This window comes from Myxocyprinus asiaticus, chromosome 3 (genome assembly GCF_019703515.2).
Source record: "Myxocyprinus asiaticus isolate MX2 ecotype Aquarium Trade chromosome 3, UBuf_Myxa_2, whole genome shotgun sequence".
In the NCBI taxonomy this organism is placed as follows: domain Eukaryota; kingdom Metazoa; phylum Chordata; class Actinopteri; order Cypriniformes; family Catostomidae; genus Myxocyprinus; species Myxocyprinus asiaticus.
Window position 1 is genome coordinate 38,581,847 of NC_059346.1, and position 27,568 is coordinate 38,609,414.

General features: G+C 37.2%; 2 protein-coding genes across 2 annotated transcripts in view; one reads left to right on the forward strand and one right to left on the reverse strand.

Moving 5' to 3' along the window:
• Positions 1 to 1,097: 1,097 nt before the first annotated feature.
• Positions 1,098 to 7,606, reverse strand: LOC127424680 (fructose-1,6-bisphosphatase 1-like). Its single transcript, XM_051670070.1, has 7 exons — positions 7,312 to 7,606; positions 6,745 to 6,907; positions 5,274 to 5,366; positions 5,046 to 5,186; positions 2,913 to 3,050; positions 2,610 to 2,729; positions 1,098 to 1,801 (listed from the first exon to the last, which is right to left on the reverse strand). The coding sequence occupies exons 1-7, from the start codon at positions 7,479 to 7,481 to the stop codon at positions 1,613 to 1,615; spliced, it is 1,014 nt and encodes a 337-aa protein (XP_051526030.1). The 5' UTR covers positions 7,482 to 7,606; the 3' UTR covers positions 1,098 to 1,612.
• A 3,502-nt stretch (positions 7,607 to 11,108) lies between these two features.
• Positions 11,109 to 27,568, forward strand: part of LOC127424444 (KN motif and ankyrin repeat domain-containing protein 1-like) — a 103,416-nt gene continuing 86,956 nt past the window's right edge. Inside the window, exon 1 of the mRNA XM_051669689.1 lies at positions 11,109 to 11,229. The gene's annotated coding sequence lies outside the window, so the exon portion shown is untranslated. The remainder of the gene's footprint in view (positions 11,230 to 27,568) is intronic.

Sequence of the window (27,568 nt, forward strand, 5' to 3'; positions counted from 1 at the left end):
TATTCTTCTAAAAATGTTCATTTGTGTTCAGCAGAAAGTCATGTACATCGTGAGTAAATGATGAGAGAATTTAAATTTTTTGGGTAAATTAAAACCACTTTTTTACTACAGTAAAAAATAAAATTATTACATGCATTATAGTCAATGCATGTAATAATTGTACATGCTGATACACTCAATGAGCACTTTATTAAGAACACTATGGTCCTAATAAATTATCAGACGTGGTCTTCTGCTGTTGTAGCCCATCCGCCTCAAGGCTTGAAATGTTGTTCACTCTGCGATGCTATTCTGCTCACTACAGTTATACAGAGTGATTATATAAGTTACTGTAGCCTTTCTGTCAGTTCGAACCAGTCTGGCTATTCTCCATTGACCTCTCTCAACAACAAGGCATTTCTGTCTGCATAACTGCTGCTCACTGGATTTTTGGCACCATTCTGAGTAAACTCTGTTGTGCGTGAAAATCCCAAGAGCTCAGCAATTACAGAAATACTCAAACCAGCCCGTCTGGCACCAACAATCATGCCATGGTCGAAATTATTGAGATCAAATTTTTTCCAAGTTCTGTTGGTTGATGGGAAAATTAACTCAAGTTCCTGACCTGTTTCTGCATGATTTTATGCATTGCACTGCTGCCACATGACTGGCTGATTAGATAATCACATGAATATGTAGGTGTACAGGTGTTCCTAATAAAGTGCTAAGTGAGTGTACATTTTGATCAAGAACAACACACCAAAATGTGTCTCAAATATCAGCTGGGCTCTATGACCATCTTGACCTTTACAGAAAATGTCAACTGCTCTTCATATGGTTGCTTTGACTTGTTGTACAGCATGTTCTGTATTAAAATCCATGTTTAAATAAAGTAAAGCAAAACAGCATGTTTCATTACTAATGCGTTTTAAAAGGGCTTACTGAAATGTATGTAATGTCTTGTGTCAACCTTATATTACAAAAATGACAGTGTATACACAAACCAATAATTTATCAGTTTACATTTGTTTAACCATTACAATTCCTAATCCAAAACATCTACATACTTCAGATTATGCAAACTCTCCTCACCATACACAAGCATGGTTCACATAGTCTCGTTTGGTCAAAAACTTTATTCAAAAGGGTGCAAAAAAGCATTAGTCATTATTTAGTATGGACAGATGGAAAGAAAGATGAGCTTAAATTCAAATAATGTCCATCACTGTCAATAACACGTGTCTGTCTTTTTGATCAGCAACAGTTTAAACTGCCACATTCACAGGCATTATCTGAACTGATGCAGGAAATACTGTTTTTCTAAAATACAACCTTCTCAAATCTATGCCATGTTAAATCCCATTTCAAGACTGCAATTTCAACAAAGATTAAGACCAGTTTTAGAGTAAAAAATCATAATATGCTTTTTCCATGCCCTCAGAACTGTTCTTCATTAAGGCATTGAGTGTATACAAACATTTGGTTTTGGGGTAGTCATTTGATCTCCATGACAGAGGTACAGTATTTTGAAAGTAAGAATATATTTTTGTATATTATTCTGGAGTGTCAAGTATTTTATCTCTTCTTTATTTTTATTATAAAGGGTCTGAGTGTACATTCTGAATGTTGGTCTTCATTTATGATGTTTCTGAAAGATGGAGATGTACTCCTGGACATCATCAGGGGAACCCATCACCACAGGTACACGCTGATGGATGCTCTCTGGCTGGATGTCCAGGATGTTCATGGTCCCTGTGGTGGCCATTCCTCCAGCCTGCTCCATGATGAAGGCCATGGGGTTGCACTCATAGAGCAGTCGGAGCTAAAGAGGGTGGAACAGAAACCGTGATTTACACCAAGCTCAAGTCTCTGACTTGTTATTTATCTTAAAGACACAAACAGGAATTCTCCTCCTCATGCAAATGTAGTAAAGGCTGTCTGTACAAACGAGTGCCATAACTCTACAGGCAGACATTGCCTTTTTATGGATGTGACAGTGCTGTGTGCTGCTCAGTACATCACTATATAGCAATGCATGCACATAGGTGAACAAAGCATTAAAAGTTTTCTCATTAAGGTATCAGAAATACATTTACAAAAAAAAAAAGTATCTGTAATTCAACGGATCCTTTTTCAGTTTAATTCTTACAGATAAGGGAAAGTAAAGAATGCATGACACCTCCCAGGTGATGTGATACCTAACAAAAGAACTGGAACAAAGGTAGTGTTTTTTTTCTTTTATTCACTCCTAATTTCTTTCAAAAGTATAAAACCCTCATCAAAAGGTTTTAGCAACAAACAAAAAATTGTCATAAAAATAAATCACATTAATTCGGTCATGGCCTGTTTTCATGGACTGCAAAGATCCAGATATTACCCCTTTTCAAAATAACACAAATGTATTCTATTTAGCTCTGTATATACTGTAAGTTGCTTGTAAAATCTGAACAATGTGTAAACATGTCAACAATATTACAATTATACTCCAAGCAGCGTAATAAGATATTGCTTATATAAAATATGATTAATTCAGGTTGTAGTTATTAGGAAATGATGTTTACATGTTTCAACAGTCCATCTATTGCAGTCCATGCAAACATTGTCATTATATGAATATAACGTTTACAAACCTTTCCTTTGGGGCTCTTCACATTTGCTGGGTAAAGGAAGATTCCTCCATAAACAAGAGTTCGATGCACATCTGCAACCATAGAGCCTACATAACGGGCTCCATAGGGCGCACTGCCATCCTAAACACATTTGTAATAGTTACCATATACAGTATATCTGTAGTTTAATATATAATATAGATAATATATACACTTTGTTTTTGTAAATCTTATTGAAATGGTTGAATTTGAAATGTGTCAGATTGTAACTAAAGCTTATATTATGGTTTAATTTGAAAGGAAAAGGAATACTAAATACTGAACCTCCGGGAACTTTTTCTTCTGTAGGTACTCTGTGACTGCAGGTTCAAAATAAAGGGCATATCCTTCATTCAGACTGTAGATCTTTCCTTTTTTCTTTATCTTCACATCTCGGTCCACTAGAATGAACTCCCCGATGGCCTGACATTTAAAGTAGTAGGTGGCGAATGATAATATTCATTCCTTAAAGATACAGTTGAAGTCAGAAGTTTACATACACCTCAGCCATATACATTTAAACTCAGTTTTTCACAATTCCTGACATTTAATCATAGATAACATTCCCTGTCTTAAGTCAGTTAGGATCACACCTTTATTTTAAGAATGTGAAATGTCAGAATAATAGTAGAGAATTATTTATTTCAGCTTTTATTTCTTTCATCACATTCCCAGTGGGTCAGAAGTTTACATACAATTTGTTAGTATTTGGTAGCATTGTCTTTAAATTGTTTAACTTGGGTAAAACTTTTTGGGTAGCCTTCCACAAGCTTCTCACAATAAGTTGCGGAATTTTGGCCCATTCCTCCAGACAGAACTGGTGTAACTGAGTCAGGTTTGTTGGCCTCCTTGCTCGCACACACTTTTTCAGTTCTGCCCACAAATTTTCTATTGGCTTGAGGTCAGGGCTTTGTGATGGCCACTCCAATACTTTGACTTTGTTGTCCTTAAGCCATTTTGCCACAACTTTGGAGGTATGCTTGGGGTCATTATCCATTTTGAAGACCCATTTGCGACTGAGCTTTCACTTCCTGGCTGATGTCTTGAGATGTTGCTTCAAAATATCCACACGTTTTTCCTTCCTCATGATGCCATCTATTTTGTGAAGTGCACCAGTCCCTCCTGTTGCAAAGCACTCCCACAACATGATGCTGCCACCTCCATGTTTCACGGTTGGGATGGTGTTCTTCAGCTTGCAAGCCTCACCCTTTTTCCTCCAAACATAACGGTGGATATTATGGCCAAACAGTTAAATTTTTGTTTGATCAGACCAGAGGACATTTCTCCAAAAAGATCTTTGTCCCCATGTGCACTTGCGAACTGTAGTCTGGCTTTTTTATGGCGGTTTTGGTGCAGTGGCTTCTTCCTTTCAGATTATGTCGATATAGGACTCTTTTTACTGTGGATATAGATATTTGTCTTCCGGTTTCCTCCAGCATCTTCACAAGGACCTTTGCTGTTGTTCTGGGATTGATTTGCACTTTTCACACCAAACTATGTTCATCTCTAGGAGACAGAATGCGTCTCTTTCCTGAACGGTTTGATGGCTGCGTGGTCCCATGGTGTATATACTTGCATACTATTGTTGGTACAGATGAACGTGGTCCCTTCAGGCATTTGGAAATTGTTCCCAAGGATGAACCAGACTTGTGGAGGTCCACAATTTGTTTTCTGAGGTCTTGGCTGATTTCTTTCGATCTTCCCATGATGTCAAGCAAAGAGGCACTGAGTTTGAAGGTTGGCCTTAAAATACATCCACATATACACCTCCAATTCAGCACACCTCCTATCAGAAGCTAATTGTCTAATGGTTTGACATAATTTTCTGGAATTTTCCAAGCTGCATAAAGGCACAGTTAACTTGTATGTAAACTTCTGACCCACTGGAATTGTGATATAGTCAATTAAAAGTGAAACAATCTGTCTGTAAACAATTGTTGGAAAAATTACTCGTGTCATGCACAAAGTAGATATCCTAAACGACTTGCCAAAACTATAGTTTGCTAATATTAAATCTGTGGAGTGGTTAAAAAATGAGTTTTAATGACTTCAACCTACAGTAAGTGTATGTAAACATCTGAATTCAACTGTATATGCTTGGTTAATTACAACTAAATGTCTATGAACAGCATTTTTGGCATAATGTTGATTAACACTGAAAATCATTTTGACTGGAAACACAGTAATATACATACAATGGAAGTTTCGCACTATATCAAAACTATATCTCCAACCTACACAAATCATGCACTAAAACTTCAAATGATTAACTACATAATGAAGTATATCTAGCTTGAATTGAGAAAGCTGAATAAACTGTAATGACACCTCCACACTCATTCATTGCCAAATGACCGTATCACACGTTTTTGTTATTTTGTTATTATTGTGTAAGTCACGCCGAGGACATTTACTCACTGGATCTAACATGAAGCAGTTAACTCCTTGTCCAGTGGAGAGAACAATCATGGTGGCACTGCCATACAGTGCGTATCCAGCAGCCACTATGTTTCTACCAGGTTGCATGGCATCCTTCTCAGACGGCTCACTGTCTGTGCACTGTGGACAGGGCATTTATTAGAGTATTTTCAATTTATAGTGTAGAATCCAAAGCAGTGGATGGTTATTCAGTATATTCAGTTGTACCTTTCTGTAGATGGCAAAGATGGTTCCAATCGAAGCAAGGCAATCAATGTTGGATGAACCATCAAGAGGGTCAAAGCAAACCACGTATTTACCCTTGCACACATACAAGAAACTTTGGTTAATTAAGTATACTTCAAAGAAAGAACAGTAAAAACATTTGGAGCAAACCATAAAACCAGCAATAATTCCAATCAAGTAGTGATAAACTGATATATCAGCCAGGCCAATATATCGGCCAGGGGTGCGTTTCACGTACAACCACGTAACTCAGGGCTTAACCAATATACTATTATGCATTATTGGAGAAATTAACTAGCAAGTGACGACTGCTTCCTGAAACAGCACATCCATCGTTCGAACCGCGTTTGATTCAACAATATAGCACTGTTGTTAATGACGTTACACAGGTAGTGGAGTAATAACTTCTGAAGATATCAAATTATAATGGCTCATTTACATGTACTTCAAAAAGCTGTTTAATGTTCGGATGTAATGCTACAGATGACTACACTACAGTAGTGGGAATTCCCTTTACATCAGAGTTTGGGGTTCCCCCGGCACATTTGAGCACATACGCACTCTTCAAAAACATATAAGAACTTCTCTTATGTGTTAACATGGACACATAAGCCATGTTCTCTGACAGAAGTCATGTATGTTAAAGCGTTTCTCATAACAGCCTTTAATCCCTTAAATGGCTGCATTCACATCAACATGTTTCAGAACGCTATTTTCTGCAAAAACCTGGAATAAGCAGTTTGCGAATGTTCACTGGAATTAAGGTTTCGGGAAACACAAAAATGTTTAACTATGTTGGTAACGATGGAACTTGAGACCGTAGTTGGCTAACAATGCTTTTGGGACACGCACCCCAGGCAGCTCCTTATTCAATCTTTTCTTATCTCTAAACCACACTACTTTAACTCGGGTCTCTCTGGTCAAGCTTTAGCGTGCATAAAAACATTTATCCCTGGCTCATGTTTGATCTTTATTTCATGATACTTTGCACAGGTCTTTCAGCTTCCTTCCTATTATCTGCCAGCAGGCCCATAGCTAATGGGGTGAAAGGTGGTAATGATTTTAGGTGGCCCACAACAAATTTTAAACTGTATTTTTTAATATCAAAAAGGCCCAGACGAATAAATAGTCCAGAATTCCTTGCTACAGCCCTGGCTGCCAGAATCTGATTTAAGATAATGTTTCTCACCAACAATGTAACTAAATGCTTGACATGTCCTATGTAAGAGTTGCAATCTAACCATACATCCCTTCCTAGTTGCTGCACACAAGATTTCCACTTTCTGCACAGACACAAAAAGCACTTCAGCAATCAGAAACATCTACATCTTTGTTCCCAAATGCTGGAACCTCAGCTAAACTGTGTTAGAAAAGACACTTGTCTACTGAACCCAACCAAACACTTCCTCCTTCTTCAGGAAATAGCCTTTTACATACAAGTAATAGTACTTACTCTTCTATCTGGCTCCACAATGATTGCACTGTCATGCTCCTCTGTGACCATAACACATGAAGTGAAGGAGGATTTAAGCATGTTTATGACAAGGTCATTGGAAAGAATGTCCAGCTTCTTAACCTGGTCACCTGTCACATTAGTACTTCCAGCAATGCCATACCTGCCAAGGAAGATCAAAATGTAACTGATAGTTAATTAAAATGGCAATTAAATTGATTAAACTAAAAGAGCCCACATAATAGATATATATTTGACTACCAGTAATTATAAACAGACTTTTAGTTTTTCAGATATTGCCTTGCAGACGTTTCAATACCAGCGTCAACATTTTGTTTAAAAACTGAGGCAAATGCACTCGTAGATCTTACGAGAAAGATCTAGCTTGAATGAGCAATTCTCGAAGCAAAACATATCTTTAATCGAAATGCGTTGACTCTGTAAGCTTTATTTTAGTTATTAATGTTTGTTTTTGTATTAAACCGCAGAAACATTAGTTTACCAACCCAAACCTTTTGGAGTGTTGATCAATTATGTTTTGTCTTAGGTTTGCATAGGAGTACTTACAGGTGTGCGATACCTGCTTTCCTGACAGCGCTCGAGATTGCTTTTATAGCCGTGCACATCGCATTCAGAAGAGTTGTCAGTTCGCCCGTGCTTTTGGCTTTTCTGCCCTCTTCAAGCAGAAACCTCGTCAAAGTCACTACATTAGTATCGAAAGAACCCCGGTCTGACATGACTGCAGTTGTAAAAAAATGTCTTGTTGTAAAAATCTTGCTGTTGTATATTAAGTTTAATTCATGCAGTTTATATCGCGGAAACCAAACTATGAACGCGGAAATAGAGCGGGAAAGGGGAGTATGGAGAACTGAACCAATGAAAACGGCACAGCCAGAGGCAAACAGAGGTGTGACTGACTGCGTGCATGGAAGTTTCAACAATGTTTCATTGTGGACACGGGGGTGTGCATAAAAGGTCCCCTCATGCCTGACCTCAGCCATATCTCTGCTGTGTCGTCATGAACATGAGTTTGACTCAGTTAGGGCTGAGATTATATTATATCAGGGACGCAGTTTAGTGTGAATGAAGACAATTCTGTTTATTATTCACAAATGATTGATTAATGCTTTTCATATTGAGCGAAATGTTTATTATTATTATTATTATTATTATTATTATTATTATTATTATTATTATATTTATTTTAAAGACAGTATCACTATGTAGATATTTTTTTTTTTTTTTACTTATGTAAAATGCTGTGCTATTCTTTGTAACATTTAATTCAGTTAGTCTTTTTGTTCTCTAGCTGTAAGCGGTATAAGCGGACGCTTAGGACCCCCGAGCCAACCGAGGGCCCCGCAAAGCAAGGCCTTTTTTATTTTATATATATATATATATAAACTAAAAGCTTAACACTCAGGCAGCTGTTATGGCTCAAATAGACAGTTATAGGGGCACCCATTGTGGCTCGAGAGGCCCCCATATGTACTATCTAAAAGATGTAAACAAACAAATACGCAGGGTACCCCAATGAAAGTAAACATTTACACATGCCCGAGTATGAATTTTATGAAAGACTATGTACAAGTTACTGTGACATAAGGTGATGTCAGCTAAAGTGGGCCACTTTTTGATAAATCATTTAGAACACCATTAAAAAGTCTGCACATTTCAAGACTGCCCTTTGTTTGTTAACTGATGTCTTTAAGTTGAAAATATGTAACAAAAAACAACTGTTTGAACCCAAGAGCTATTCAAATGTCAAAATTCCCCCTCTGTATCATCATTGCTGTGTTCAGCTAAAATGGGCTAGTGAATCGGTATAGCAAAATCATCATTGTGAACAAAGAAATTTGCTGTTTTAATTTATAACATTGCAATACAAGAATGGCATTACAAATAAATGTGTTAAAATGTGTGTATTTGGGGAGGTTTAGTTGAGACAAATTGACATATTTAAAATAATTACAATATATAACATTAATAAGAATCTAACTTCAAAAGGCAACTTCCAGTACTAAAACTCACTCATCTTATTATTACCATTCTGTGTGAAGCTCATTGAAGCTCCAAATGTGTGTGTGTGTATGTGTGTGGACACTTATGAGACAGAATACTGTATTGTTTCGCAAAGACTTACTATAGCATCGACATGGCTGATTAGCGGTCTGTAAAACAACTGTAAAAAAAAGCAATTTTATGTATACATTACAGTGTTTGTGAGTGTTTGTTAGGTGTGTGTGTATCTGAGATAGATAGATAGATAGAGAGAGAGAGAGAGAGAGAGAGAGAGAGAGAGAGAGAGAGATACTTTGTTGATCCCACGTGATAAATTGAAGCGCATTAGCAGCTATACAGACACACAGTAAGTACACAAAGTGCATTCAATATAACAATAAATACGAGACATTGGACAGTAGTACTATATAAAAAATAAACATTATAAACAAGGCAAATAATACACAAAATACCACATTCATACAATACTAATATAACACATCTAAACTTGAATTGGATTCTTTCAATATTATTATATTATATTATATTATATTAACGAAAACAGTTGAAACATGGCAACTGTTTTAAATAGTTTGCAGTGATTGGATATTGAATCTTAAATAAACTATGCCAACATAATCTGGACCATTTGACCTGATGGCCCAGTTTTAGGCAACTGATACAGACAATAATTTAAGCAGTAGTCTGCATCAAGCATCATTACAAAACTCTAGAGACCTTATTCAGACTATAGCACCATATAAATCTTTTGACGAGAATGAAAATGAGGCTGTGAGGTAGAAACAATGGCATGCGCTGTATAGAGCTCTAAACAGCTCTTAGATCACATCAAATTCTCACAACTTGTGCTTTCTGGAGTTTGCTGTCTACTGAAATTGGAAAGATGTTGTTTTCCATGTTTTGTCCTTTAAATAATAGTTTAAACAACAATACAACCACTTAAAGCCTTGTTTTCATCCGTCAAAAATCAAATATGGCGGCACTGTGAATATGGCGTGCATAGTAGGCTACCAAGCTGTACTCCTAGATCACATTTTCATTAGTGTTTTCTGTAGGGTTTTATTTATTTATTTATTTTGACAACACATTTTTATTATATATATATATATATATATATATATATATATATATATATATATATATATATATATATATATATATATATAATAAAAATGTGTTGTCAAAAAAAAAAAATAAAAAAAAAAAAAATATATATATATATATATATATATATATATATATATATATATATATATATATATATATATATATATATATGTTTCATTAGCGGAACAACAATTTAAACAATAGCACAACCCACTGAAGGGACGGTAGGTCTACCCTTCACAGTATCGTTTTCCCCCCATCAAAAATCAAATATGGTATTTTTAAAAAGATCTATACTATTTCAACACAGTCAGTGCTGGAATTGCAGAAGCACTCAATGAATATTCAGCATTTTCCTTCCGATGATAAAGATGCGTCTTTTTAAACAGTTGAAATCTAGCTGTTTCAGATAGGACTTCCAAATTTACTCAGTTGTTTGTTCGGGACTACCTAAATGAACCACTAGAGGTCAGTCCAGATATTATTATTTTTTTCTAAGACTGCCCAGTCAAAGAAATATTAACCAACAATCACCATTCCCCACCGATAATGAGCCAACCCCCCAATTTCAGCACAACTGCCTTCTCATTACAATTTAAGGCTGTTGACTAGACTAGTATTTGTAATTCATTATGTGACAGTCTAAACATTTGAAAGGTATTTAGAAAGGAAGTGAGGTTGATAATTGTCTAAAACGGACTACTGCATAGCCTACAATGTCACCATCTAAGTGGAAAGAGCTGAATGTTGTTTACTTTTTTTATATATAGATTTGTTAGACTACTTGTTCAAGCATTTCATTGCACTTTTTTTGCACCAGTCCAGCATGACTGATGAGTTGCTGTTTAAGATGGGCGTACTTTCAAGTTACACTTTTGAGTGCAAGTAAAAAATAAATAATAAAAAATAAATAAATAAAAATAAGTCACAGACTAGCCTTGCAAAATTCATATTCATTGTTGGCCTGACTTCAGAAAAAGTCTCCAGCTATAGGATCAGTATAAACGATATTTAACTTTAAATCTAAAATAATATAATCATTCATTTAAAACACAACAATTGTGCGACTTTCATCTGATATGCAGTAAGTGGAGCACCTGTCTTTGTGTACTTTTGTACGTCACGCTTTCACGTCAGAGTTCATATGGCTGAGACACATGTGGCAGAAGTAGAAAGAGTAGTATGGGTAGTATGCCACTAGAATTTAACCATATTGTGCGCTCAGGCTAGGGGCACCACGATACATGTCGCTCTTTTGCGCATGAGCACAAAGAGGACACTTCACCAGGACTTTTACAAAGGGAGCTTTAAGACGGGAAGAAGGAGATGTATAAACAAACTTCTTTTGGAAAAAAGGTAATTCACTGTTCCTTTTATAAAACCGCTGGCCGCATATTTATAAACTAGACGTTATTATTGCTCGGTTCTCCGGTGCGCGTGCGAAAGCTGATCCAGCAGCTGTATAACAATAGGTCTACAAAACACTTTTGCCTTTCTCTGCGATATGGTAAGCTTTTAACTTCTGTCTCGTGACAGTGCTACAGGAAATATTAAATGCGTCTCCCGTAATTTAAGTCACAGAACACGTGTGCAAACGAACGTGGGAATAAATGTGGTGGAGGATTTTAGGTGCATTGGTCCTGTGACTCTTGTTTCTTGTCTGTAAGCAAGATAAGATAGATTGCAGTATAATTAGACTACTCAGTGGTCCAAGTTTTTGTAATTCAGCTGTATAGATATTTGATAAAAAGCAAGCAAATTTATTTGTGTATGCTGTTCCGAAAAATGCCTAATTAAGTTGTTCTTCAACATTAATTATGTTTTAATTTGTATGATTATTTATTTAATAATTTGTTGAACTTTAGATGTTGTCATATGAATGATTATTGTTTTAGTTTCTTCTAACAACAAGCACATGTCACTGTAAAAGTTAAAAGATACTCGAGGCACAATTTGGGGTTCTTCAGACACCACACTGGTGGAACCTTCTGGAGATCCTCCTGACACCCTTTAAAAGTGTCTCAAATATCCTATTTGTGTATTCAAGAAACTTCTAAATATATTTTGAGAGCCTCAAAGCCTTTCTCTTATGATGAGGTGACTGATAGTCCTTAGATTCTTTACAGTTCTTGCAGAGTAAGTTTCTCAGCGAACTTAAAGTGTGCTTAGAGGTTCTCCAGAGGGTTCCACAAATGTGACATCTGAGGAACCCTAAATGGTGCCTTGAGTATCTTTTAATTTTTACAGTGTAGAAATAAAGCATTCCATATTAACAGCATTGCTGTTCTTGTCCAGCTAATTAAGAAATTCTTCAAATGTAGATAGTGTTGATGTCACTTCACAGGACATAATTATGATTATCACCCTTCCTGTACCAAATTCAGGAAGTTTCGATGGATTTTCTTGATAACATCAATGTAAGCTATTGAGTTTGTACCTGTACACTAAAGCAGTTTGGCGGTGATTTGACTCCTTGCACAGCCATGTACACAGACAAATATTATTTTTGTAAGGCAATATGCAGTTTTCAAAGAATGTTCATTGTTTAATCCTTTAAATGTAAGACTTAAGTTTTCATAGTATTTCGAGATTTGTTTTTGAAACTTATCTAATGTCAGCTTTTAATTAAGGACTAAGGAAGAGTTGTCAGTCAAAATCATGCTGGCATGCTCGAAGAACAAATGGGTGTGACACAATTTCGAACAAAATCTGGCCAAAACAAAGGAGTTTTTGAGTTCGTTTCAGTGGTTCGTAACAACTCACCAGCGCAAACATTTAGGAAAACTTCGGACAACTGGTCGACCGATATGAGTTTTCTAATGGCCAATGCTGATATCCAGAGAGCAGGGTGGCCGATAGACCGACACAATGCCGATATATCACACAATTTAATATAGATTCTTTTTTTTAAAATAATCTTTAAAAATAAGAGCAGTTTCTTCTGATTTCTGTTTTGTCATCAAATTTTTGTGATTTATTTGCACATGAACAAACTGATAATATATTAGAAAGAAGGATATAACAGTACACACAGTAGTCCAGCATCCATGGACGGCATGTGTGCATTAATCACACTTTCTCACAAAAGGCTGAATTGAACCCATTGTACATATAGTGCACAGTGAATGTGACATTTACTCATTGTGCACGTGAAGCACTTTAAGGTTGTACTCGCAAGCTTGTGCGGATTCAGCGCGAGCAGCAAACTGGGCTGGTTGTGACATCATCATCACAACAACATTCCGCAGTCAATATGGCCAATTTATTAAATAAAAAAATAATAATTATATGGCCAGACCAGCTTCCAAGATTGTCAAAATCACGGTGACTGACTAGTTATTTATCAACATACACAGTTAGAATGCTGAAGTAATCTAACTAAAGAGATTCAAATCTGCTTCATCACTGAAACGGAGAGTGACGGCATTATATTCAGTTCACACATACCTTTGATGAGGCAGCTGTCTTCGGTTTCGGATATTACTGGAAAACTGTGTTCGTTCAAATGTTTTTTCTTGTGTATCGGTCCCTCTTTTTACGTGTCTGTTAAATAACACAAAACCCACACAGGTTTTTAAATCACCGTTATTTTGCTTGATGAGCTTGATAATGTTGTGCAAACAGTTTAGCTTGATAACATTGTTGTGCAAACAGTTTAGCTCGATAACATTGTGCAAACATTATATGGTCATTCTACAACTATCATATAAATCATATCATGCAAGTTATAACTACTTACATAAACATCTGGACTTGTGTATAATGGAACATCTCCTTATGGTTCAACATGCATCTACAAATAACATAGAAGGGTAAGTCCATCACAAGTGGTCCAATACAGGTCGCTTGACCATTTTTAATTTTCCTAATTTTTTTTTTGAGTGATTACCTCTATGTATTGGTAGTGCAAAACCACCATTTTTTTTTTTTTTACTTGGTTTAACCACAATGGCCGTCTTTGTGTCATGGCACACGACAAATTTTGGTTATACAGCTGTTTACGGAAACCTCAATATCTCAGCTCAGGATGGTCCTAGCTACTTGGAACAAAAACTGATCTCAAGAGCACATTACAAGATACATGTACCTATATAAAAATGTTGCACATTCTTGTTCCTTAGACTTAGAACTTAAGTCCTAATGTAATGTTCAAGAGTGCTCAAAGTTTTAGGGTCAATTTATAATGGGAAGGGTTCAAGCCTCAGTCTTAATTTTTTTTAGGGGGTACCTAGGTAACTATAGCGTGCATGCAAAACATTTCAGGTTTGAGACTTGGAAATGGATGACTTGGAATGAAAAATTAAGAAAAGCAGCCAATAAATGCCCAACATAGATGGGAACTCCTTCAATACTGTTTAAAAAGCATCCCAGGGTGATACCTCAAGAAGTTTGAGAAAATGCCAAGTGTACATTTTTGCAAAATCTGGGCAAAGTGTGGCCACTTTGAAGATGCTAAAATATAACACAGTTTTGATATAATTGTGATTTTTTTTTTTTTAATAATACCCATATTTCAATTTCTATTATTCCATATTTGTGATGACTTTACTATTATTCTAAAATGTGAAAATAAAATATAAAGAATGAGTAAGTGACCCTAAACTTTTGAACATTAATGTACATGTACATGTTTTAATAGAAGATTTCCTCTCTCTGAAATGTTGTGGGAGCGTCCGGTGACAGCAGTCAGTTCAGCAGGTGTCAATTTTCTTTGAACATTGATCATGGGATGTTGCGTACAGACACAGACAGTGTGAGTTCCAGATGCTCCTGCCAGCGCACACCATTTTGGCTTCAGTTCACAAAATTTTTATCTCCCTATCTTTAAATCAGGGTTCTGATTTTTAAACTTAACATACAGTTCATTTAGGTTACTTAAAACTTTTTGAGGAACCCTGTGATAGATCATGCTTCACTGTTGCCAGTATCTAAAGTAGTAACATTTTAGACCTCACTGACAAGCATAAGCAATCATAAACATAATCATTTTTATTATTTGTTATGCTTATATTACTGTTCATTTCTCAAAATGCATTAATAAAGTAGGCTTTTCCCCAGATTTCTACTAGCCCTAGATCTGTAAACAGTGGAACCTCAAACTAATTTTTTTTTACAGCAGAATGCTACTATAGAGGACTTCTGTTAAAATGTCAGGTTCCTATCTGGTCCCCCACCAGAGATATTCAACCTAAAAGTGTTGATTTAAGTGAAATTTAAAAAACATTGCACCCCCCCCCCCCCACACACACACACATAAAAAAATAATAAGAGAAGTCTCAAACCTGAAATGTTCTGCATGGGTGTGTGTTACGATGTGTTCGTACCGCCACACATTGTCGACACCTGTTGGTAAAATCAGGACTTGATCAGTGTGATGTACGCTTAGAAGCAATGGGTTCAAAACAAATTGTTTAAGGTTTCAAAGCTTTATGAAGCGTGTTCTAAAGTGTTTGTCACTTGTGAAAGTTTGCTGATGCCTGACCTTTTAAGTGCTTTAAAGAGACATCAGTTTGATCATTTTTTTTATCAAGAATAGGAAAGTAATTATTCAAAGCAGCTAGTAGTCACTCCTTTTCAGTCCATTCCCATGCTATAGTACTATTAATTAAGTGCGCATATTTATTATATCAGTCAAAGTTCCATTGAGATGTAGGCTAAAAGTCACCGGGAACTGTTGGGGAGAGAGAGGTAGAGTGAAACAAGCGAGCACTTTAACTTTGTGAGCTCAGGCATGTCTGTTTTAATATCCCTTTAGTTAAGGTGTTACATGTAGTCTTGTGCGTCCTCCTGTTTAAATGCTCCTCTGAATGCCTCCCTCAGCGGTGTGGCTGGTGTCTGAATGTTTGCAAACAGCATGTCGTTGCTCAGCGGTTTCAAACTGCTTTTTGGCTCTCTTAGCGAATTACTTAAAATAGCTTATCCGTGATTTTCCCGGGGCCTTCATTCTTCCAGGTTGGCAACAATGCCATGTCTTCTCATATACAGTGTTTTTGAGACCTCAAAAAGACAATATTATGTTCTTGTGAAAAGGAATGTCAGCAACCTACAAAATATTACCAACATCAGAAATGAAACCTCTGAAACAAGGGATTCCTTTATCCTTTTAAATGTCATTTCTTGGATGCAGTCAGCCGTCATTTCAACAGCAGACAAATTTGAATTCTTCATTGGCAGATTCCTCTTCTATTCTAGTTGCACTTCTGGAAAAAGTCTGTGACCAAAGCCTTCGAACATATTAATCTTGAGATAGTAGACTTTGTTAGGGGGTAATACGGAGGAAAATTGGCACATCCACAGGGTGTCGATAGTGTGAGGTTCTGGTCTGAGACTGTGAGTGGAAGAAGGCTTTGTGGTGCAGAGACATCTTTTGGAGGTAGTCCCAGTAGAGAACTGTTTCAAGATGAAAGTGCTTTAAAGTCCTTTCAACAATGACATAATGAAAGACTATATTAAAGCATGTGAGATTCCTGTCTGCCTTTATTTTAAAAGTGAGATGGCAAGAACTTTTCTTTGAAGCAAATTAGCCTGGCAGGGGTGAATGTTTCAAATGTGAACGTGCTTCCAAATCTGATGGAGAACCGTAAATGTAGACTGCATTGCATGCACATGCTAACTGAGTACATACTACTGTGCTGGTTGCTACGCATCAATTTGAAAACAACTGGATTGTTTGTATGCTCATTGTATGCCTCATTAACTATTTAACCTGTTATGTTTGTTTAGTAGCAGCATGCATTTGTTAGCAACAGCACTGCATCTCTTTCTAACAACTTGTTAATAACTTTTTGGAAAATAGTGTTGAAAGTTTAAAGTTGATTGGCTCAAAGCCCACAGTTGGTGATGTTAACCTTTTCCAGACTAGAAACATAGATGTTTACTTTCAGGCCTATGTGAACCTGTGGCAGAAGCCATTCAATTTGCACCTTCCTGAGAAAGCTTTGCACATGGTGATCAAAGCTCAGTTCATGGTGAAGGGAACAGTCACCTACGTCTTTTTCTCCGGCTGTAAAAGCCACACTGCTGCTGCCTGTTTATACAGAAGAAATTATTTGTTCTTTGCTGCTTGGTTAGAACTGTTTGCAAATCTAATCTGACCCTTTTGCCATCCATTGTTCAAAGCCTATACCAACCATTTCCAGCATAGAGAATCTCTCACTAAATGCTTTCCATAAAGCGTTGCCTTTAGCATCCCAGAAAGGGTTTCAAATAGTGGCCTTCAAATGGTAATTGGAATGTGATCTTTAGTCATTTGCACAAGTGGCACATGTTAAATTTCAATGCCATTTGAGTACTGGAAGCTTTAAATTTAGTACTTTTAGGTGTTATTGGCTGGGTGAAAGTACGGACAGGTATGACTGCATGAGCTTTCTCACTCAAGGAAGGAATCAGTGCAGACTCTCAATTAGATGAGCACCACACTCAATGGGAAAAACAACACACCTTTGTGGTGCATCAAACCTGTGTAACATTATTTGCTTTTTTAGGTTGATTGTCACTAAATTATCAGTGTTGGGCCATAACTTAAAATTGCTTTTTGGAATGTTGTCCTTTCCTTTGATATGCAGAATGGACAGATTGAATGACATCCTGCATTCTGGAACCCAGTCCATATAACTGGATTAAAAAGAACACCAGCTCATTTGACATTGCTTCTGTTTAGTTAGAAGCATTCCAGTAAAATATTACAGCAGAGGGGACCAGGATCAGGTTTTCTACATTACAGAAAAGTCTCGGGTATAGAATGGCACTTTCAAGTCATTGTCCTAAGACTTTTGGCCATCTTATGCTGAGAATTTATTGTTGTATGAGTTTTGGATGGATTCATAATAGGAGGTTGAGAACAGTAAAAAAAAAAACCTTAACCATCTACAGAGTGATCTGTGTGTAAAGATCTTGTCAGGGACATCTGTTGAAATGAAGAACCAGGCTTCAATTGTTGATGAGCAAAGTTCAAAAATGAACTGGAGGCAATAAAATATATATATATATATATATATATTTTTTTTTACAGTTTGACAGATTGAGATAAATAGTGATGCTAATAGGAATGTTGGTAGGGAATGAGTGAGGGAATTGCATTGTATGTACAAGTGAGGGGTGACATGCTTTGATGTCCATGTACATTTATCAGGAGTATCTAAGGGGTTTCTATTATTATAATCTTTTCATGAGGTGAAAAAAAAGATGTTAACATGTGGAAATCTGGTGATCTTCAGGTGACAAGCAGGGAAAACAGACTTGGAACAAAAAAGAAGCTTATTTTTTTGTGGCTGGCTCAGTGCGGAGGAGAAACTCCCACTCTCACAATGTGTCATTTGTTTCACAGAGGTCTTTGTGTTCTTTATGATGTTAAGCCAACAGAATAATGTTTCCAACACTCAAGACTTTCATTTAAGGGTTAAATTCTGCCCCACCAAGTCACATAACACAACAACATGACATTGATTTCTGTGAAGCACTTCTAGGGGTGCAGAGCCAACAAAAGTTTTTTAATTGAAACCTGTTTGGGTGTAAAGAGTAGTGTCTCTAAAGAGTTTTGTTTGATATGCCTCTTTAAAAAAATCATTCATTTTTCACGCATCAACACGCTGATAAACATGATGTCCACATACATGGATTTTGGGACATTATTCCCTCAAAAGTAGAAAAAACATGTTAGTTGTTTTGAGTGGGTCATTATGCTTCATTTTAATATAAATTTTGTTATTTTGTTATCACCGTACAATACAGTTCTATTCATTAATAGAAATGCATTCCTATATTCACTGTGCATTTTCACATTGAGAATACATGGGTTCATCTAAAAGCTGAAAAATGTTGATTTCCGAGGCTTTATATGGAGTTAGGATGAAAATAAGGTGCATTCAAACTGTTCTGAGACCAGTGCAGACAGACAGCACACTGGAGGTTAAGTCATTTAGGGAGCATCCTGTAGCTCTCTATGCAGCTAAGTGCATTCAATTGAAACTTCCTATCAAAAGTACAATTTCATGCTGCAGATGATGTTTGGACCACTCAACATGTTTGGCAGACATGGGACAATGGTAATCAGTTCATAGATTCAGATCATCATTTATCATGTTAAATTTATTTTAACATGGTTGGCAGTGATTGGTTGATGCTGGCCATTACTCTGAATCATAATTATGCTTATTTTGGATGTAATGTCTGTAATGTCTCAACATGAATAACCAACACTTCTGGAAACATAGTAAACAATTTGATTAAAAAAAAGTGACTTTCTATTGCTTGGTATTTAAAATGTCAAAATTTAGTCCCACTGTCCACATACTGTATGTGGACATCAGTTTTTAGGAAAACTATTTGCTTTAGAATTTTTGTTGTTGTTGTTAATTTATTAGGTGTTACTAGTTACAAATCAAAATGGGAACTGGGAAATGCACACAGCAATCATGCTCTGGTCTCAGGAGGTTAAACTACGTAATCTGAAGAAATGTCCCCAGTTGAGACAAATTGTAATTTAAGCCAGACTGAGCCACAGTACAGAGCATTTACACATTTTACCCCACATTAAGAATAATACATTGAAACTACATAGAAAAAGGGGCCACATCAGTTGAATTTGAAATGCTGCCAGATTTTTCCTTCAGAGGAGTTTTGAAAGCATGTTGCTCCAAGAGAGATCTCCCTGTTTTTGGTCATCTGTATGTTTCCCCTACAGCACTGTGGGCCATCAAATCCACACTAGAAAGACGGACCCCTGGGAACATTAGCATTCACTAATTGATTGTTTTGATAGATCTTCGAGATGGAGCTCATGTAGACAGGAGTGGGTGAGCTAGGAAGATATGGGGAGCAGAGAGCCCAGTCATTCATTACCTTTAGACTTTCTCTAACAGGATTCCTTCTCACTGAAGGTCTGATTGAAGTGAGGAAAAGATAATCGGAGTAAATCCTCCCCACTGATCTCCCCTACACTGGTTTCTAAAGCTCAGCACTGAATGGAATGCAGTGAAGTGTAGCGTTGCTGAATATTTAGTTGAAGATTTTGGGCAGGAACAGGCAGGTTTAAGTAAAGTAGGTCTCTCCTAAGGCAAGGCAAATGCTACATAGTCCTGAGTGTAATAAAAACAGAGAATGGTATGTGGGAGACGTTCAGTTGAGTGCTGTGCTTGTAAGCCAGAATGCTTTCCTAGACAACAACTGATTGAGATATTTATTGAAACAATTAAAATGAGTCACAATATATTTGTCTTATCACTGATGATAAGCACAGACATTGGCTTGTAGGACAGTACTCTGAAAGATTCTTGTTAGACTTTACAAAGACCAAAGACCATTGGTTACAAAGACCTGGTAGCCATAATTTAGGGAATGTGTAGCCATTACAATACAATGTATACAGTATATCGTCTCACGGTTGACTCTTGCAAACTTGATTGGATACAAAGAACAGGTAGCCATTATTTAGGCAATGCATAGCCTTTATGTACACTCAAATCTATATATCTTCCCACAGTTGACCCCTAAACACTTGATTGGTTACAAAGACCAGGTATAGCCCTTATTTAGTATAAATAGTGTATATTATATATGTACACTCTAATTCATATAATATCACACATCCATTACTTTGTGTTGTGGGAAGCTGAGTACCTACTGGGAATTTAGTTGACTGGGCACTGGTCTCCTCAGGTTTCAGCTGAAGGCATCTATTGCTGTCTGTCCAACTGCTTGGGTTACCCCATCGATACAGTTTACCCATGTGGATGCTACTCCTGTTTTGAGGGGTCCAGTGTTTACAGACAGGTCAGGCAGCATGTAAGCAATAAAACTATTTTAAGGCTGGATTTGTTGTGGAGGGTTAATCTAAAATATACAAGAACAGGTGGTGGTGTTACACATTTCCAAAAATGACCCATCGCTAAGCCCTGCCTTGATGCCTTAAAAGTGTTTATGACCAATTTTATCTTTGTAACTGTTGCCGGCAGCCATTTCTTTGACAAGCATTTTCTTTATTCCAATGAGAGTCTATGGGAGTATTGTGTGTTTGAGTATTTTAAGTGGACTTTTATAGAAATTATCCACAAAAAAAAGTTTTTTTTCAGGGTTACTTGTATTAGTGACACGAGGTACCTAAAGAAGATACACAGTGTTTTTTGTTTTGTTTTGTTGTTGTTGTTGTTGTTGTTGTTGTTGTTTTTTAATCTTTAAAGAAATCTTGAAGAGCATTCTATGGATTAAACTGTGTGAGCCTTCGTTCCCAAAGAATATGTGTAACATCAGCAAGGTCACCTTCATTTGTTCCAAGGTAAACTAAAGTTATTAACTTAATGTTAGTTCATTTATGAACTGATTCAGGTCTTAGAAAAGGTGATAGTTAATAAAGAATTCTCAGCATCAAAGTGAGTGTGTTATGAGACATTTTGAGCAGTTTTGTTCACTTAGACTAATGTTATCAGGTGTGTAAATACCATCAAATGACGCTTTTCTCTTTTCAGGTGACTGTGATAATCGTTTGCCTCAATTCTTATTCAGTCTCCACAGTTTTCAATCAAATTACTGTGTAATTTAACAATTCCTTTTACAAAAAACATCAGATAAATATGCTTTAAAATGTCACTCTTCATTCCAGCCCACGTAAATGTATTATTAGTTCTGCTTGAGAATATTTTGCCAAAACTGTTCATGGCACTCTTCCATGCAGAACTTCCCATTGGAATGAAAAGCTTGTCAGAGCAAGCAACGGTAACCAAGGGGGTGGAGCTTAGCGTGGGGTAAATTGGCTTTTGGCCAATTGGCTTTTTATCGCAATTTATATTTTCCTTTAAAAATTTTCCTTATAAGTGCATCCTTAAGTTAAGCAAAAATATTTCTTATTGTTGAACAACCTAATCTCCAATTGTTTCTGCAAGTGTTATACATTGGTGAACATTATTGTTTCCAATATAATGGAAAGAACTATACAGGACATCCTTGTTTTGGCTAGCCTTTGACATCCAGACCCTTTCTTTTTTTTCTCCTTCTCTCTCTCTTTCTCTCTCTCTCTCACTGTCTCTCCCTTTCTATAAATGTAGGCGGTGATAGGGCTTAAAGTTATTTGCTTGGTTTAAATCAGGCTCTCCTCTCTGTAAGTCATGCTTTCTTTTTGTAGCTGTTTGCTGATAAACCTAAAACAACTGTAAAAACGGCGATTTAAATAACTTTACATCTCAAATAATACACGTTTTAACAGAATTAATGTGTTTTTTTTTTTTTTTTTTTTTTTAATTATAAGCTTCACATTTCTTCCTTTTTAAACCCTCCAAAAATTGGCCCAATTGACTTCCATTGGAAGTGCCTCACTGTAACCTCAATTTTTTTTTTAGAAAAGGAGGGACAAATCAAAATTATTTTTAGTGGCAAGCAACATTATGCCACATGCTGCCGATTGAGCTTAACCTGTGTTGAACCTGGAATATTCCTTTAAATTGCTGGAGGTAGCCTGGTTATTATACGATTGGTTGCTAGTAGACAATCCTATTTACTGTATTCAACAGAGGTAAATCACTTCTGCTCCACTGTCTGTATTGGTTGTCGCCACATCATGTTGCTGCTTATTTGCATAGACTCTGCTCAACTTTGTTGCATTGTGGTCACAGCTCTCATTGAATATTATGGCATGCTGTTGTTTCAAATCATTCTGTGTGGGCACCCCTTATATTGCTAAATGTTTTGCCTAGCTATTAGCCTGATTTCTGAGTGATCTTATCTCAACCAGCACAAGCTTGCTGCCACATGTAGCTCTTTGTGTTAGAATTGGAATGTCAAATGATTACTTCAGATGTGCCTTATTTAACATCTGTTGATAACACATCTGTACACTGAACATGGATTTACATCACTGAAGTTTGATGGCCACAAAACAGGTTGCTAGATGTTAGCTTGTAGTGTTACAATATCAACATGCATTGCTAACAACATGCTAACCTTATCTGACTTCTCATTTCATTATCTCTTGCAATTTGTTTCTCTCCTTAGCTACCCAATGTTTAAATCGAACAAAATTCGGAATCTTTGTGTCTCTGCTTAATATTAGTTTGAAACAACCATGTTGTCTCTGTGGGATTCAGTGCATGGTTTCTCTGAGCTCAGTGGTGAGCTAAAGCAAAGCCTAGCTCATATTAGGCCTCTCAGGTTTCTGTTTTCCCTAAAAGGGGCAGGTTCACCTAGGTAACCAAATTTCCATCTGCATTCTACCTTCTAATGTGTCTTTTATCCACACTTCATGCTTTGGTAGAAATCAAACAAGTTAATGTTTTCCTGAAAGAAAATAAAATAAAATAAAAAAAACTACTTAGTTTATTGAAATTAAAAGGCCACCTGCACCCCAACATGAAAATTTTTAGTGGTATAGGGAATTCATATTTTTTTATGATGATGTTATTTGAAGTCTCCAATGAGGTTTGTATTCCTAGGATCATTCTGGGGCCAGATTCACAAAAAATTCTTAAGAAAATAGTTCTCTACTACCATTTCCTAAATTTTAACCCAAGAAAATGGTTAAGCATGTTTTGTATTCCCGAAAAAAAAAAATGTAAGTTCTTTTTTCTTAAAAAATAAAAAAGAAGAACTTTATAAAAATGCAAATTCTCAAAAGAAATTCTTAAAAATTGTCGTAAATAACACCTTAAAGTTAGAATAACCTCAGTTGTCTTAAATCCCAAAAGGTAAGATATTTAATGAATTTACTCAGTTGTTTAAAATGTGACTTGTTCTGTTGTGTTGAGTCGGAAGTTGCAATTGGCTGTTTATGTAGAAATGTGGTTTTAGACCAAAAAACGTTTTTTGATTCGTTTTGTTATTTTTATTTTCAGCTTTCAAACCATGTAAATATTATCACGAAATTCAAATAAAACATTGTAATGTGGTGACCAGTCATTCTAGTCAATATAAATGGATGTGCTGCATAGCGCACTCTCTCCACGATCTTTAGAGTCCATAGAACCATAATAATTATATAATTAGAAAGCTGAGTCTATCCTCCTCCACCCTTGTTTTTTTTTTTTTCCTCCATGTCAAATTAAAAGTTGTCAAATGGTTAACAGCAAATAAATTCTCCTATGATGGTTAATGTCGTTAAACTTACACATCTCACGCATTTTTCATAAAAAAAAAAAAAAAAGATAAAAAAAAAAACAAAGGTTAGTAGATGAGCTGGTATGATCAGACAATGTTGAAGCCTGTCATTTTTATTCATAAACACAATTAAGATGTTCTTAAGAAAATATCTGAGAGCTTAAGAATTTTTCAAGAATTGCATGTAGAAACTTTTTTTTTACAAACTCCTTATTCATCCTAAACTTTTTTTTTTTCTTTTTTTTTTTTCCAAGACCATTTTTGTGAATCTGGCCCCTGGTCCCCAGCCGCTGGGAAAAAGTGTTATAGGCAGGATGTACCTAAAGAGCTTCTACTGCACCTTTCACCAGCCAAATAAATAACATGTGCCCACATTGTGTTACAATCAGAATCGGAATCAGAATGAGCTTTATTGCCAAGTATACTTACACAAGGAATTTGTCATGTAACGGAAGCTTCCAGTGCAAAGAGAATGCAACCATATATACATAACATAAAAACATATACATTTATACATAGTGACATAAAAATATATATATAATATAACAGATAAATAAGAGAAATATATAATAGAGCAATAATCTTTGAATATTTTATATACAGATATACAGGTGATGTAATGTTTTAAAGAAGAGGTAGGATATGTTAAAAAATATATAAATGATATATAAGCAGGAATGGATGTAAGACTTTGTAGCCAGAAGCCATTCTTAGTAACTTTTACCTTGACACTAACATACAGATGATTCATATGCTATGTATTGCTGTTTTGGTTTAAATCGAAAGTAAATACAATACTAAAATAATAAACAAAAATTAGATCACCACTTTGACATTGCTCGGACATTGCTGCTTGATTTTGTCTCCCTTATGTATAAGTTCAGGTGCTGTGTCTTAGGGACTGTTGAGAGGCATTTGGACTGTGAATTTGACCAGAGACGAACTGCTGAACATTCTACAGCTTATACCAGACAGTCTTTTTCCAGTTTTTGAATATTCAGACGTTTTGCTAGACATTTTAGTTGGAGGCGCGGCTTTGTTCAGGAGATGCAGGCGAGGAAGACGAGCCGGTGTGCTGGTCAAACTCCATCGGTGGGGCTTTCGAACAACGCTGCCGTGCATTCATTTTGCGAGTCTCCGCTCTCTTCCTAACAAAACGGATGCACTACATCTCCTCACCTGCACAAACAAGGACTTTTCAACCTCTGCTGCCTTGTGCTTCACAGAAACCTGGTTGAGTGAAGCCATTCCGGACAGCGCGTTACATCTGCCGGGCTTTCAGCTGTTCAGAGCAGATTGCATCACAGAGTTAATGGGGAAAACGAGAGGCGGTGGAACATGCTTTTACATAGTGAAAGTTGGTGTACAGATGTAACCACGTTAAAGAGGATGTGCTGTCCTAATTTGGAACCACTCTTTATTAACTGTGAGCCTTTCTAGAAGTGTTTTTTCTACCTTTTTTCTACAGTTTTCCTTGTTTATTCTGGTGAGTGTATATATCGTGCCAAATGCTTGTTTGAATGCGCCGCTGCAACAGCTGGCTGATCAAATCACAGACACGGAACAACAATACCCGGACTCAGTTATTATTATTCTTGGGAATTTTAACAAAGCTAATCTCACACTTGAACTGCCCAAATACAAACAGCACATTACATGCCCCACCAGAGACAGGAACATACTGGATCATTGCTACACAACAATAAAAGATGCATATCGCTCTGTCCCAAGAACAGCTTTGGGACTCTCTGATCACTGTCTGGTTCATCATCTTCCAACCTACAGGCAGAAATTAAAATCAACCAAGCCAGTAGTAAGGACTGTAAAGAGATGGACCAATGAAGCAGAGCGGGAATTACAAGCCTGCTTTGATTGCACGGATTGGAGTGTTTTTGAGGCTGCAGCCACAGACCTGGATGAGCTCACAGATACTGTTACATCATATATCAGTTTCTGTGAGGATATGTGCATTCCTACTAGGCCTTATTTAAAGTTCAACAATGACACCATGGTTTACAGCAGAGCTCAGGCAGCTTCGTCAGGCCAAAGAGGATGCTTACAGGGGTGGGGATAAAGTCTTGTACAATCAGGCCAGGAACACACTGAACAAGGAAATCAGAGTGGCTAAAAGAAGATACTCTAAGAAGCTGAAAAACCAGTTTTCAGCTAACGACCATGCATCAGTGTGGAGTGGCATGAAACAACTCACAAATTACAGGACTCCAACCCTGTGGTGGACCAACAACTGACTGACAACCTGAATGTGTTCTACTGCAGATTTGAAAGGCCCAATCTCACACCCCACACCCACTCTGACCTTCACTTCACACAAACACCAACACCTCCTGCAACCCCCCTGCTCCCCCCTCCTGCTACTCAACTGCACTTTAAGATCTGTGAAGATGATGTGAGCCGCATCTTTCGGAAACAAAAGATGAGGAAAGCTTCAGGACCAGATGGCATCTCACCAGCATGTCTTCGATCCTGTGCTAACCAGCTGGGCCCCATCTTCACACAGATCTTCAATAGATCACTGGAGCAGTGTGAAGTCCCATGCTGCTTCAAATGCTCAATCATTATTCCTGTCCCAAAGAAACCAAAAATCTCAGGACTTAATAACTACAGACCTGTCGCCCTGACGTCTGTGGTCATGAAATCATTTAAGAGACTGGTGTTGGCCTACCTGAAGAACATCACTGGACCCTTTCTAGATCCCCTTCAATTTGCTTATCGAGCAAACTGGTCTGTGGATGATGCAGTCAACATGGGATTGCATTATATCCTGCAACATCTGGACAGATCAGGGACATATGCAAGGATCCTTTTTGTGGAATTCAGTTCAGCTTTCAACACTATCATCCCAGCTATACTCCAGAATAAATTACACCAACTCTCTGTTCCCATGTCTATCTGTCAGTGGATTACCAGCTTTCTGACGGACAGGCAGCAGCTTGTGAGACAGGGGAAACTCATTTCCAGCACCTGCACAATCAGCACTGGTGCCCCCCAAGCATGTGTGCTCGCCCCACTACTCTTCTCCCTCTACACCAATGACTGCATCACCAAGGACGCCTCTGTCAAGCTCCTGAAGTTTGCAGATGACACCACTGTCATCAGCCTCATCCGAGATGACGATGAGTCTGCATACAGAAGAGAGGTTGAACAGCTGGCTGTCTGTGGAGATGATTGTGGACTTTAGGAGGAACACCCCAACACTGACCCCCTCACCATTCTAAACAGCACTGTGGCAGCAGTGGAGTCATTCAGGTTCCTGGGCACTACCATCTCACAGGACCTGAAGTGGGAGACACACATTGACTCCATTGTGAAAAAGGCCCAGCAGAGGTTGTACTTCCTTCGCCAGCTGAGGAAGTTCAACCTGCCACAGGCGCTGCTGATACAGTTCTGCTCAGCGGTCATTGAGTCTGTCCTCTGCACTTCAGTAACTGTCTGGTTTGATTCAGCTACGAAATCAGACATCAGAAGACTACAAAGGTCAATTCGGACTGCTGAGAGGATTAATGGTTGCCCCCTGCCCCCCCCCCCCCACTCTGGACCGCACTCACCTTGTCCCCTACCTTTTTGAACTGTTGCCTTCTGGCCGATGCTTCAAAGC